The sequence below is a fragment of the Silene latifolia genome, unplaced genomic scaffold (genome assembly GCF_048544455.1).
Source record: "Silene latifolia isolate original U9 population unplaced genomic scaffold, ASM4854445v1 scaffold_453, whole genome shotgun sequence".
NCBI classification, from domain to species: domain Eukaryota; kingdom Viridiplantae; phylum Streptophyta; class Magnoliopsida; order Caryophyllales; family Caryophyllaceae; genus Silene; species Silene latifolia.
Window position 1 is genome coordinate 60,101 of NW_027413371.1, and position 14,340 is coordinate 74,440.

The 14,340-nt window shown below is 37.6% G+C and overlaps 1 protein-coding gene across 2 annotated transcripts; it reads right to left on the reverse strand.

Moving 5' to 3' along the window:
• Positions 1-7,164: 7,164 nt before the first annotated feature.
• On the reverse strand, positions 7,165-14,340 carry LOC141639574 (OVARIAN TUMOR DOMAIN-containing deubiquitinating enzyme 12-like). Of its 2 annotated transcripts, none has more exons than XR_012542579.1 (11): positions 14,142-14,303; positions 12,825-13,198; positions 12,584-12,753; positions 12,234-12,307; positions 11,901-11,955; positions 11,541-11,615; positions 11,363-11,436; positions 11,066-11,114; positions 9,654-9,738; positions 7,750-9,054; positions 7,165-7,707 (listed from the first exon to the last, which is right to left on the reverse strand). XR_012542579.1 is itself a non-coding variant. In XM_074448662.1 (11 exons), the coding sequence occupies exons 2-11, from the start codon at positions 13,171-13,173 to the stop codon at positions 7,494-7,496; spliced, it is 1,047 nt and encodes a 348-aa protein (XP_074304763.1). In that variant the 5' UTR covers positions 13,174-13,198; positions 14,142-14,340; the 3' UTR covers positions 7,165-7,493. The 2 variants fall into 2 exon arrangements, 1 of the variants encoding a protein (XP_074304763.1); XM_074448662.1 differs by having other exon boundaries at positions 7,165-7,552; positions 8,998-9,054; positions 14,142-14,340.

Below are 14,340 nucleotides of genomic sequence, written 5' to 3' on the forward strand. Positions count from 1 at the left end.
ATCACCTTTGATGTTTTGGGTATGATATTAGGCCTTAGTGATACACCATATTATCACAAGATGCCCGAAAAGTATGACCCCGCTCCTCTTTGGGAGGCAATTTCCGGGAAGAAATTTGTGAGCTTTCATGCTTGTCGCGCTCTATTAGTCCACCATCCGGGCATTAGAGTGTGGCACAAGGTCATCGGGAATACTATAATAGCAAGAAAAGGCACTAATCACTTCACCAAGCTCGATTGTGCTCTACTTGAGTCAGCCTTAAATGTAGGAAGGGAATTCACTAAGCCTTACAATGCTCTAAGGCTTTTGATGGAAAAATGACTTAATGTTGATTGTGGTAAGGAAGGCACCGCTCATATTGTAAATGGAGGTCTAGTTACTCTCTTGGCCAAGCACTTTGACGCAAATTTCAACAAGGATAACACCTATGTGGCGATCAAAGGGGGTCATCTCATTGACATGGATGCCATGATTAACAAGTATAAGTGGGTCAAGCATAACTCTCTTGACACCAACTATGGGTGGCTAACCAATGATGCTAGATCCTTCACTTTGCCTTCCAAGATTTGTCGGTTGAGTGCCCATCTAACAAACTACCTTCTTCCACTCTCCAAGGACGCCGAGTACATCATCCGTCAACAAAGGGGCGAGATTGAAGAGTCCTCCTCCTCCATTGTCACACCACCCTACCCATTCAAATATCAAGAGTTCAAACCCAAAGATGTTGAAGTGGGAAATGATTACATCACCCTACTCATGAGAGAAATGCATAAACAAGCTTATAATGATCGAGTAGATGCATACTTGGCCCAATATCCACCCCTCCTTCATTTAGCTAGGCAAGGACTATTTGATCCATCAAGTCCTTTGCCTAGTTGGGCGGATAGGGATGTTTTCTTTCCAAGCACATCTAGGGGTGAAAGACCGGGTGAAGATGAGAATGTCGATGATGAGGTTGTTGATGATGAGGGTGTTGATGAAGAGGTAGATAAAGAAGAAGAGGCTAATGAAGATGATGAGGAAAGTGAGCAAGATCAAGGAAGTGAAGATGAGAGTGGAGATGATTCCACTTCCATGGAGGAAAATGATGACAATGATGATATGATGGAGGACTAGCAAACTTTGGAGGCTCCTACCCTCTTGAGGTTTGTCTACTTCTTTCTTTATTTTCTTTATTTTATCTTGATCATAGTTTGGAGAGTCCTAGCAACACGAGGACTAACACCTTGGCCCCATTGAGGTGTTCTTTTTTTGTTCCCACATGGAAAATCCAAAATGACAATATATAGTTTCATGCATTGCATTTCGTGTGAATGAACTACCCCAAAATTTAAGACATTAGAAATAATGTCTATCTCGGTTTGGGGAAGTACATGCATACGCAACGGGAGGTAATCTAAATTACGCTCTCCGTCATAAACAAAAACTCATGCATCATGTAGTGTAGCTTAGTATAGCTTGCATTTAGTCTAGAAATCATGCATTATACTTGCATAATTTCCTATCATATTGGCCATTGAGGACAATGCCCATATTAGTGTGGGGATGGGAAATTCTAACTTAACTTTTATTCAAAAATCCAAAAAAATCAAAAAAAATTCGAAAAAATCAAAAGATTGAAAAATTGAAAATCCAAAAACGAGTTAATTTCCTTTGTAATATAGTCTTGTATATATTGTTTGTATATATTATGTTTGTCTATCCTTGTTCATATTGATCGACTACGCCACATCCGAGACATGAGGATATTGAAGACCGCATGGTATGATCTTTCCAATCTCCTTTTTCCTCTTTATGTTAATGACTATGTGACTTTATTTTGATTGATGCGGTATAAACAATGTGAATCTAGGATTTGCATTTAGATTATTTGGCATATTAGTTGGTAGAATCATATGCATTAAGATGTATATATGTTAGTTGCATCATGGCATGTAGTTTGCATGTTAGAAAATTTTGCGAAACCGTCTACTTGGGAAGCTTGACAAGTGTATATAGGCCCTAGTAGATGCTTTTTCTTCTTAAGACTTTTCTTGTTAGAATACTTGTAAAACACCCTAAGATGTGTCATGCTAGTATCCTTTGACCCATGGATTAAGGCCTAGTCAAGAGTACCTTGTGGTGTGATAACTCCTTGGCTACCGTTTATTCCAAGGTGACCCTTAAAACCATGCAACCATCATTCATCCATGTTCTACCATACATTTTGTCATCAAAAGGAATGGGCACAAAAAGAAATTGATTTGAGTTCAAGAAGTTAAATGAAAAGTGAAAGAAAATTTGCAAATTGCATCAAAAGAAAAGAGGAGTAACAAAAATGAAAACTCCTATGCTTCAAATATAAGGCACCCTCACTACATATGGGGTGACTTTGAAAATGTTCAAAAAAAATGTAAAAAGTTGAAATTTGTCAAGTATTGAATTGCCAAAAATCAAAAGAATTGACAAAAGAAAGTGTTCTCAAATGTTATATGTCACAAGAAATTGGGGGGAAAAACAAAAACAACAAAGCAAACTCCCAAATGAAACTCAAATTCTATCAATCCCTTTATCCACCGTATCCATTTTTGTGCATGGTAGAGAGAGACGACCCTTCTTCTTGTCTAGGCAAGAGGGGGAATTCCGCGATCCTCCAGTGTTTCTAACACCATAGGGAGTCTATTCTTGACAAAAGCATTTAACAATTGAGGACAAAGGTACCCTAGCTTGACACAACTTGGAGGTGATTTATGGGATCCTTCTAGGCTTAGTAGTTTGAAGAAATTGCATCTATGAAGGAGTGTGTACCCTTGAATTGCTTCCCTTGTAGATAATTTCCGCCACTTAGATGAGGAAAGTGGCTATTCTTTTGTAGATGCATCCATTACTTGATTTTATGTGCTTTAATGCTTGGATGTGTCGCCATTTTGGCAAGACCCACCTTGCCGTGCAAGAAGGCATCCTACCTCATGGTTGTCTTGTTGTGAGTTGAAGGGGCGGAGTGAGACCCGCTAATTGTCTCATATCGGCTATGCTATTAGGTTAGTTTAAATAACGGTCCTAGTTTTTGTCACCTCTTTACTCGGGACGATCAAAGGTTCGGTTTGGGGATATTTGATGTGACCATTATCTAAGCATATTTAGTCCCCGAATTAGCCTTGTTCCCATGCTTTTTAGTGCATATTTAGGTCATTTATTGCCTTTAGTTCTTTGTTTTGCATATTCTTTGAGGTTTTGATCCCTTGGCAGGAAAGGAGTGCAAACCTTGCATTTTCATGGCAAAATAGAGCTAAATTGATTGAATTCAATGACCAAGCATCAAAGAGAAGACAAGACTAGAAGGCCTTTGTACATATTATAGTAGATGGGCAATGATGAGAAAAGATCCTTGCATCTCCAACGAAATCCCCAAGGATTTTATGAAGAAAAAGGAAGAAAAGAAGAAAGGAGGAAGCTGACTCAGAATCCAAGCGGATTGCCCTCTGGACGCCCGTCCAAGACCAGGAATCCGAGCGTCTTCTTCAGAGGGACGCTAGTCCAAAAGACCCACAATCCGCACTCCACCCAACGAATCCGCTCGTCCAAAAGCCAGACAATCCGCTCGTCCCATGCCCTGGACGCTCGGATTGTGTTACAGCTATTCCGTTTTCTTCTTGTTCTATGAAGGATGCGCATACCTCGTAAAGACTAGCAAAAAGGAGACTCGCATATTTTTCTTAGAGGAGCGATTCCTCAAGGACTTAATCGTCATTTAAGCCCTTAGTAAACCCTAATTTGTGTACCTAATCCCCACTATAAATACCCCATTAGTCTAATTAGATAATCATGTTCTTCTTATCAATCTTTAGTGTAGTTTATATCATTCTAATCTCTCTTTAATCTTGTAATCAACTTTTAATCAAGTCTTAATACAAATCTCATTTCCTTAATCTCTCTTTTGTTCATCTTTCATTTTGGGTAATTGAAGATTATTTGGGTTATTATTGGGAGATTGACAACCTTCCAATCAATCATCAAGTACTTCTATTATTCTTTGATTTATTATTGGAATCATTAGTAGGTATAATTCTCTTAATCCCTTTTTAATTATTGTTAATCATCTTTATTTATTCATCATGTTTTACTTTGTTGGTATGATTGACAACCTTGCTAGCATGTTCAACATGATAATGAGTGAGTAGTTTCCTTAACTAGGGTTAATGGGTAATTAGGGGAAACCAACATGGGGGATGATTCATGCTTAATTTAATATGTTTTCATAGTTTATTTGCTTGCTTGTTGTGATCTCAACTTATGCACATGTTATGTTTGATGAAATGCGAGCCTATGAATCCTTGCATTTTTTACCCATCACTTATCTTTTCAATGAGACTTGTAAGACATAAACCAACTCGAGTCTTATTAGACCATGCATATAGTTGAGTAGGGAAGATTAAGTCGACTTGTAGGTGTTGTACAATCTAATCGATTCGGCTCCGGGACCCAAACTTTCATAGGATTGTAAGATATAAACCTACTCGATCCATCACAACAATAATCGCTTGCTTATAATTTGAGAATATGTTTGTATGATCAATTCCCATGAATCCCCTATGACCCCATGATACCCTAGTGCCTTTTATCAATTGTTTACATCCCTTTTTAATCATCTTGCTTGTTTACTTTCATTGCTATTTAGTTTAGTGATCTTCTATTCCAACCCCAAATTGTGACACCCCTAGACACCGCTACTTGCAATTGAAAATCTCACTTCAATACCCGTCCCTTGAGATCCGACCTTTACTTGCCTCTTTACTAATAGTAGAGTTGTTTGTGGAGTTATAAATATTGTTTTGGTCTAGGTGCTCCTAACAACAAGTACCGAAAACTAAACCTCCCAAGTGAGTACGACGAGTAGTCAAACTGAAAAATCTAATCAAATACTGACAACGGTTGAATTGAAAAACCGTTATTTCATAATAGAAAATAATAACGGTTACAAAAAAACCCGTAGCTATAACATAACAACGGGTACCACAAACCGTTGCCGGTGTTAATTTCGTAACGGTTTTCAAAATGTCGTTTTCTTAAACTGGTAACGGTTTTCTAACAACCTTTGATAAGAGTGATTCTATAACGAGTTTTTGGAAACCGTTAAAACGTTTTTGACAACGGTTTATTAAGCAGATAATAACAACGGTTTTCGAGGGAAACCGTTATTCTTATTAGCGCGGTTTAGGTTTCCGCCAATACTTGGAAAACGGTAATCTAAGTGTCGTTATTAAATGCATTAAACCGTTGTGATACGCTCCTTATTGATTGCCAGATTTGGTGTAGTGATTTCACGCGTTTTTGCAAACAGTTTGGACTGAACTGTCCCCGAGACTGTTCAAAACATATATTTCGAGTTTTGCTCAAAATCCACGTCTTTACATTAGCTAGACTTGAGGACTATAACCTTAGATAATCTTCAAACTTCTCCCAAGATCAATTATAGTCCTTGTAAACCTGTGTATATCTTATTTAGCTCACAAGCATTAGTAAAAGAGAAAGAAACGATTAAGGAATTGTCATCATCAACATATATATTTCAACAAGGATTTTTGAAACAAATTTTCAATGGAATCATCAGCTCTGCAAAGTCTACACCCACTATCCATTAAGATATGCCTCTTACTAGCTTCAAAACCCAGAGGGTGCCTATCAATTAGTATTTTCCATAGGAGAATTTTCCATTTTTGCGGACAAGGGAGATGCCAAAGTTTTTCTTGTTTTATACTTTATGGTGGCCGAGTTGCTAAGCAGCGACTTGTGTGCAATTCCATAGCCAAACCTCACCTTGTAGTCTCCATCTCTTGTATGAAGGCAAAAGCAGAGATCCATATGTTGGTTATTAGGTACCAGAATTGCTTGGATTCTCCTGGGCATCATCTTCGTCAAAGAGTTGTTCAATCTTACCCCTATATTCCATTGGTAGATGGAAAGAAGATCTCCAATTTCAAGGTCCAGAAGGCTCGGATTGTTAAGAATATTATAACAATTAGAAAGTTTAGGAATCTTACCATCAACCCATTTTGTCGTCCAAATATTTAGAGAAGAAGAAAGTTCTGGTTTCCAACCAAGATGGAGTTTTAATAGGTCCCATCCAAAAATAAGACCTTTACCACCCCAAGAAGCATTAGACACTCCAGCTTAAGAGTTGTCGTGTGTAAAATTCTCATTCAGGCCAAATTTTTTTCCCACCACAAGACTTAAAAGAGAATGAGGTTGCGAAATCATTTTCCAAACCTGTTTGGCAAGCAAAACTTGATTAAAACATCTTGTGTTACTGATTCCAAGACCCCCAGGCACTTAGGTGGACAGAAATAATCTGCTACACCAATGGATAGAATAGCCCATCTTAGAGCCTCCCCACCCGAATTGTGTAATCAAAGTAGCAATCTTTGAGGCCACACTTATCGGAATTTTGAAGACCGATAGAAAGAAGATGAAAGGTTGAAGAGAACCGAATTGATAAGACAGAGACGACCCACTGATGATGGAAGAAGTCCATTCCACTTATTCATACGTCTTCGGACAAATTGAACAAGTTCGCGGAACACAGCCCCCTTGGATCTCCCAAACTCTAAAGGAACACCAAGATACTTGCCTAAAGGGTTGGAAGTGGAGACTGAAAGTTCTAAAACAGGCTCTAGTGGCAGCAAGGGACGAGTCAGCAGTAGCACTAAACAGAAAGGAAGATTTTGCCTTATTGATACACTAGTTTGATGCATCGCAGTAGTCGTTAAGAATTGCTCCTAATATAGAGATATAAGCATTCTTGCTTTGGATAAAAAACAAAGAATCATCCGCAAAAAGGTGAGAGATTAACATACTCTCCGTACCCATTTTGATCCCCTAAATCTCCTTTGATTTTTCTGCGACAATAATGTTTGAGGATAACACCTCGGTACATAAGACGAACAGGTAGGGCGAGATTGGCTCACCCTGCCTAAGCCCGCAAGACGGAGTAAAAAGACTCCATAGGTGAACCATTCAATAAAACTTGGTAGGAAAACCTTCACACAGGCCATAATGGGAATCCAAAAACCACCAGGGTACCTTGTAAAAAATTCACCGTTATTCTTCATGTTAACCTATTGTAATTTATGGTTTACGGGAGACAAAATGTTGGAAGATTTTTGATGGAAACATGCAGGCATGGGATTTGCTTCTGTAAAATTCAGGTCGTCTATAATATTCATGAGATTTGAAAAATTACAGTGAAGTTTTATTTAGGGGCACATTACAATAAAGGCATGCGAGATCAAAAAGCATACCTATTACAGTATTACCTACTGGATACATATAGTTTACCTACTGGATACATATAGTTTAGTGCCAACGAAATTTCTCATCGCCTACACAGTTACACCATGATTTCCATTTTAAGTATATAATCAAAGAATGATAATTATTGCACGTCAAAGCAACTGCGCCCATCCAATCCAAAGCCATATATACAAGGCCAAAAGCAGCCACATATTCTTGTAGAATCAATTGTTCCCAAACCGCCACCATCTCTTCTTCCTTTTTGTTTCACAGGGAGGCAAATCTGCATCTCAAAAACCAGAATTTGCTCATCAGATGTTTTGTGTTAACAAGCTCAATTACTTGGGCCTTCGCTCTGATTAAAAAAGAGCTCCTCGAAGTGACAGGCCGGAAGTTTGAATTCACCCTGCCCTTTGAATTTTACTCATCTACATCATCCTCAAAAAAAGATCGACAACATTTTGTAACAAGGAATATAACAATTAATGGCCTCTTTGTACGTTAGAAAGTTAGAATACAACCTTCTCAGAGGATTTTGTACATTTGTAGAGCCGTTTCTCCAATTATTTTCCAAAAGACCACAAAAATAAGCTAGACTTCTGCCAATTTGACAAAAACTAATCCAACTTCCAATATCCATAAATACCTTACTGTTACCCAATTGTTAAAAAATGCTTTCAACTTCCATTTTTCATAAATACCCCACAAAACGACGTGACCCAAAGTTTGATATTTTAAAAAAAAATTCATACATGTCCAATCCATTTATCAAACAATATCACCAAAACCCAAAGCGTCGACTACTATAATGGCACCTAATATCTTAATTTCCAAGTGACCAAGTGATTGTCTTACACTGCAGGGTTAATTTCATCACCACATATCTGAATGATACTTTAAGATTATCATCCATCTAGTAGTCCTACCAAATAATTCCACCTTCAAAATTCGGCCCGATGGGATGTTTCCAGCCCTCTAAAGGGTCCATCAGTAAAGACAAGTGCCCGATGGGATGTTTCCAGCCCACGAAAAGGATTGGGACTATGATAGGCAGGGATGCAAAGGAGGATGACCCGTGTCACGAGGGTTGACCTTCAACCACCTTCACCCAAACATAGGCCCATGTCCATTCATAACAGGCTGGCCTGACTACCATCATGGTGGCCATCCATTCTAACGTACTATTGTAATCATGTACACGTGCCCAACCACTACAAGACAAATGACAAAGCTCGATAGATATTTCATGACAAAGTATTTATGAGATAAATACTCTCACTCAGATGTTTTATTGAAGAGGAATCACTCTACAAAATTCTCATCTTCTATCTTATAAGCCTCCCTTAGGCGTGGAGGGGGCTTCTTTGAAACAAATCTAGGAGGCTAGGTTAGCTACTTCTGTAAGACTCAATCATTCCACGCCAGCTCCCATCTCGGCATTCACAATGCTTACAAGTCCTTTAGTTGTTTCAGTACCCAAATCTCTTTCATATCGTTCAAATCAAATGACTTTCAGATAGATATGTATTAAGACAAAATTCTCTCAATCTCTAATTGGTTTCTCTCAATTAACCGTATAAAAGAAGCAAACAATGAGATCCTTACTGTTTCAGTCACAACAATTAGACGGGCTGCCTATCTGTTCTGTTCTGTAGCACACAGAATCAGCAGCATTCACATAAACACTGGTACTAACAAGTTGAATATTTGAGAGAATATTGAAGTTACCTCCTTGTGGATAAATAGAGTTGTAATGCACTTCTGCCCAAAAGCTTAGGAAAATGACTGCAAAAAAAACAAAGTCCAAAAGATGAAAATAGGGACTTTGCCAGTCTAGAAGCTGAATCATATTCAAGTGGTACACTATTGCAACATCAGTGTAAAAATATTGGGATTCCAGTTTCTACCTCTAGATATTTCAACATAACATATTACATTCTCTTTGTGATCAGATATAAATTCGACTTTACAAGATAAAGCCAAGTTGCGAACAATTTATTTTGCTATATGGATATGTGCTTATGTATTTTGAGTATTTTACCCTAAATCCTAACGTCAAAAGATAAGAACAATATTTTATAATGGCATCACATGGACTACCTCTGACGATGTGAAAATGAAGCGTACTTATTAAATTTTGCAGTAAACATGTAGAGGGATCTACGAACAATTTAGAGAGGATGACAATGCTACTCAACTAGTTAGACCAACTGTAAGTTTCATACAACTTTACCAAGTCTTAGAGATGATACACGCCATACCAGAAAAGTGGTCAGAATTTATAACCAATCTTGTATAACAGAAGGATGTTCAGAATTAGTATCGGAGAAGGATGTTCAGAATTTATCATCAATCGTGTATAAGAGAAGGATTTTCTTACTCACTTCTTTTTGATTTTTGAGCCTTGGGAATTATCTCCATGTAGCAGGTGTCCTTAAAAGACGTCATCAGAAATATCTTCACACCATACTGCAGCAAGAGCAACTAGTGTCACCAACAGAGATTTCAAGAGGCATATAAATTTACATAGAAGACTAGGATCAGCAACCATTTCATTAAACAAATGGACAGCAGGTTTGTATTTCATCATCTGTTTACTAAATGGAAAATAGGAGAATAAAGTAGTCTAAAAAGATAGGACTAAAAAGCTTCAAACCTAGAGTTGCAGCATAAGATCGAGTAAGGAGGCTAAATGGTGATAACTAACAAGTTTTCAATGGACATTGTTTGTCCAAAACCAGTTTCGGAATTTAACTGTCAGAATCCAAGATTAAATGATAGTTAATGCATATCAAAATAGCGTCCGGATCCACTAAGGTTTCTTAAAAACTCTGACGGCAGAGTTTGTACCAACTAAACTGTTCATTTAATCACTGGTGCAAGGCTGCAAGCTGTTACACGTCATCAATTGCATTCAAAAGATGCATATCCTTTTTCTTTACACAAACCCCAACACCTCCCACTTCCATAATTAGCTACAATTGTTGCACCCTATAACCACCCACCATTCACCATACCCACGAACCACCGTAAGACAACTTACTACAAAACAACCTCCACACTAATACTCGCTGGCTACCAGCTTCTCCATGGCTTTCCACCAAGCACCATCGGCCCCTTCCGACAAATCTCCGATCATTATCACCCCAACGACAAATAGGAATTATCGGATGCCCTATAATGAACTCAACCACCTATTGCCCTATGACGGAAGATTTTGATTTCATAGGGTTGGCCAAGAATTTCACGAAGATAGGTGCCTTGAGTAGTGTAGATGGTGGTTGCCGGAGATGTGGGTGGTAGACTGGTAGCTTGAATTTGGAAAACAGTTGTCGTGGACTAGTTGGCTTGGGCAGTGAGTTAAAGGTGAAGAGAAAGCATTTAATTCAAGTGTATTATAAAGATTGATTATGTGGAGCATTTATACACATTGATCTCTATATATGGCCAGGATTAAATAAACTCTACACCCTAGCGTTTTTAAGGAACTCTAGAGGATCCAGATACTATTCAACATTCAAGCTCCAAACACTATCGTTCTACTTGAATAAGAGAGCAAAAGAACCGTACTAATCATCAAAATATTTATAGAATTCCATCAGAGTGAAAATGTAAGCACCACAATAAGAATTTGGCAACTTTAATTCAAAGAGAACAATATTGGCAAAGACAGTGGCCTCAAGTCTTATACCCATCCTTCTGTTAATGAATTATTAAGAGAAATTCTCACATTTCCAGTGCTCCCGCAGTACACCTCAACAAATCATTAAGGCAGTATGTAATAAAAATAGCTCACCGAGTCAGCAGCAGCCTGCAAGGTTACATGATCTCCCCATTCACCACTCCTGTTTCCATTCAAATAAAACGTTACAGACATTATTGGCATGCATTCTGAATACAGGTATAATTACTGGCTTTCACTTGATTAGCAGAATTAATGAACACTCCAATAGTATTTTTTTAGGGTTCCACAAAGAGCAACATTAAAGCAACTACAGAAGGGTTGTTGAAGAAACTCAATAAAACAAAGCTGCATCAATTAGCAATTGAACATAAATAGTAGTAATCATAGTATTGAAAAATGAAATAGTACTTGGACATTTTCTTCAGATATTCACCATACTCCATAGGAACGTATCCCTCATAGAACTCTGGTTGAGCTTTAAGCTGATAACAGGAACAGTAAACAAAAAAAATTAAATAACATAATCCACATACTTTTTTAGGACTCTTAGTGAGGAAATACAGTTTTCATCTCTCAGGGAACCAACCTGATTGACAACCTGTTGCCTCACAAACTTGTGGTGCTCTGGAGTACGGTAAAATTGATCTGACAAAGCACGGAACTGGGGAAATACATTATGAATTGAAAACCATAAGCAGTTGCACAGCATGAATATAAAAACTAATGGCAATGTTACAGTAACTCGGTAAATTGATGCCACTTTCACGTCGATATAAAGCATGTCAGGCAAAAATAATGAGTTATTGACGGAAGTTGGAATCGCCAACAGAATTAAACCTTTAGATTTGAGTATTTGACTATGGTGAAACCTACTTTTGTGGGAACAACTGTGCATTATAATAAGAAACAATTCAAGCAACTAGCAAGTACAGGCTAAGAAACAAACCTGGCAGTTGCCATCGCCTTGAACCTTGCGCTCCACCAACTCATACAACTGCAATCTGATCATAAGTGTATATCAGAACCATAGAATCAAAATGGAAAGTAAACACTGACAGCAATCAAATCTAAGCCAGTTCATATAGCACGGAACTGTAAATTAGTGCCTTGTAGAAGAAAAAACAAACAAAACACATGGCACAGTCAGTATGAAAACTAATATTTAAACTCTCAATCAGAGAAGCACCTTCATAAGATCATATGACACGCAATCATAAACATCCACTATTGTACACACGCAATCACAAACATCCATGCATCTAAATATATATATATATACCTATCTAACAGTCTTTGATGATCTGAAGTTGCTTCATCCATTGATGGAATTTCCCCATTGATCCTAGGAACATGCTGCAAAGGCAAAAGACATTCAGTAGGATTATTACCTGGTATCACCTAGAACCATAACCATTTTAACCATGGTTTTAAATTACGGCAATTTAAACACTAAAATAACAATCCACCTATAGTCTTGGAGATCATACACAAGCACTATCACATCCACAAGCTACAGAATTAATATACAGGCACATACGACAGCGACATGACACAAGTGACAAACATAGGTTTCACACACGACTTCAACATTTATACGCCATGAAGACCAACGACAAATTAAAAGCTTACCGGCACAGGAACCATTTGATTTAGTCTCTTGCCTAACTCTCCATCAACAGACGACTCATTCACAAATTCCAAAGAGTACGAATAATCTTCACCGTCATTTGATCTATCCCCCGGACTGGAACAAGAACTTGAATTTCCCGCATCATCCATTCCCTGTGCATTCTCGTGAACTGCAGTTTAGGAAATATACATCAAAGGCAAGGTTGATAAAACAATATCAACAGAATAATCAAGTAAGTACCATCACAGTAATTAATAGAAGATGGTAAAAGCCAGTCCGTTGAAAAGTCGGATTGCTGAAAGTGATGGGGATCTCCATGTGCAGTTTGAACTGCATCTTCAACTTGAAACCGTGAGAACTCTTCTTGTAAGTCATGCGCAGATACTGCTTCGTTTTTTGCATAGCTACAATTAGAATTACAGGAGGTATCAAAATTATAGCCCGTCATATATTGATCGTGGTAGATCCTTCCATCTTGATTACAATCCTGACTACCATCACACCCGTAACTGGAAGTGAAATAGGAGCCAACATCAAGGAGATTTAAACCCCATCGAATGACATCTTGATCAGGCTCACTCGTTGTCATCTTCTAGAATAGTTTTACTAGAAGCCTAAAAAGCACCAAAGTAAGCAAGAGTTACACACCAGCACTTCATCATCATCCAACACACAAGTGAGAACAAGTTATTCAAGTATACTTCGTCCACAAATATTAAGATTCAGTTAAGCCAACTGAGGATCGAGCGTAACCCTGGTGGGTTTTACCTAACAGCCCCGGTGCAGCAGACTTGGCACTTCGGCAGCCAACCAGGTACTATTTAAATAGGCCGAAAATATTTACCAACTAAATATGACAAAGCCAGTATGTAGATCAATCTAACAATAGCATTAAATGAAGAGACTCGGGTGACTCAACAAGACCCACTCGACATGGTCATTATCTCCCCTCTACCACTCACTGCAACTCGTCTAAATCAAACACCCCGGATGGCTTAATCAACAACACGATTGTCGGAGTCAAAACCGTCTAAAGCATTCTTAAGTAATTTAACAATCTAATATGTTGATCAAAATGGTTTCAACGTCAACATAAGTCTAGAATGACAAGATTGAACAAATGGGTTCCACCTTGACCTTAATAATTAAAATTAAAACTGAAGAACCTTTCCCAACACACAATATATTATTAAAAGTATCATAATTTGTTATTAATATATTAGCAACTAAACGAAATCATTACCAATTATAATCCCCATTTTCACGGGACCACAATATATTAACATATAAATTATGCGAAAAATTGCTCTTAATTTCTAGATTAATCAATCAGGTCACAAAACATGCACAAACTTTAACGACTGTGGGAATCAATTGATCAAACATTAACAAAATTCTGAGGATTTGATAACTAAATCGAATACAATATAAAATCATCATCCAATTAATCATTGTTGAATTTAATTTAATCTAATGACTACGTTGATCGATTAAGATTAAATAAAAAAAAATGAAAATGAAAAAAATGATCAAGATTAAAAAAAGAAGAATTGAAACCTGGAATTGTGAGTAAGAAGAAAGAATGAAAGCAAATGGTAGAGAATCGGCGATCGGAAAAGGTAATCGGCAAGCGAGATCTACGGAAGAAAGAGAAATTTGGGCTTTTTGTACATTTTTTAGGGATTTGGGTTTTGTTGATTGATTTAATCAAATTGTTTTGTGTTTTAATTTCTCTGGGTTGTTATATTGTTATCGT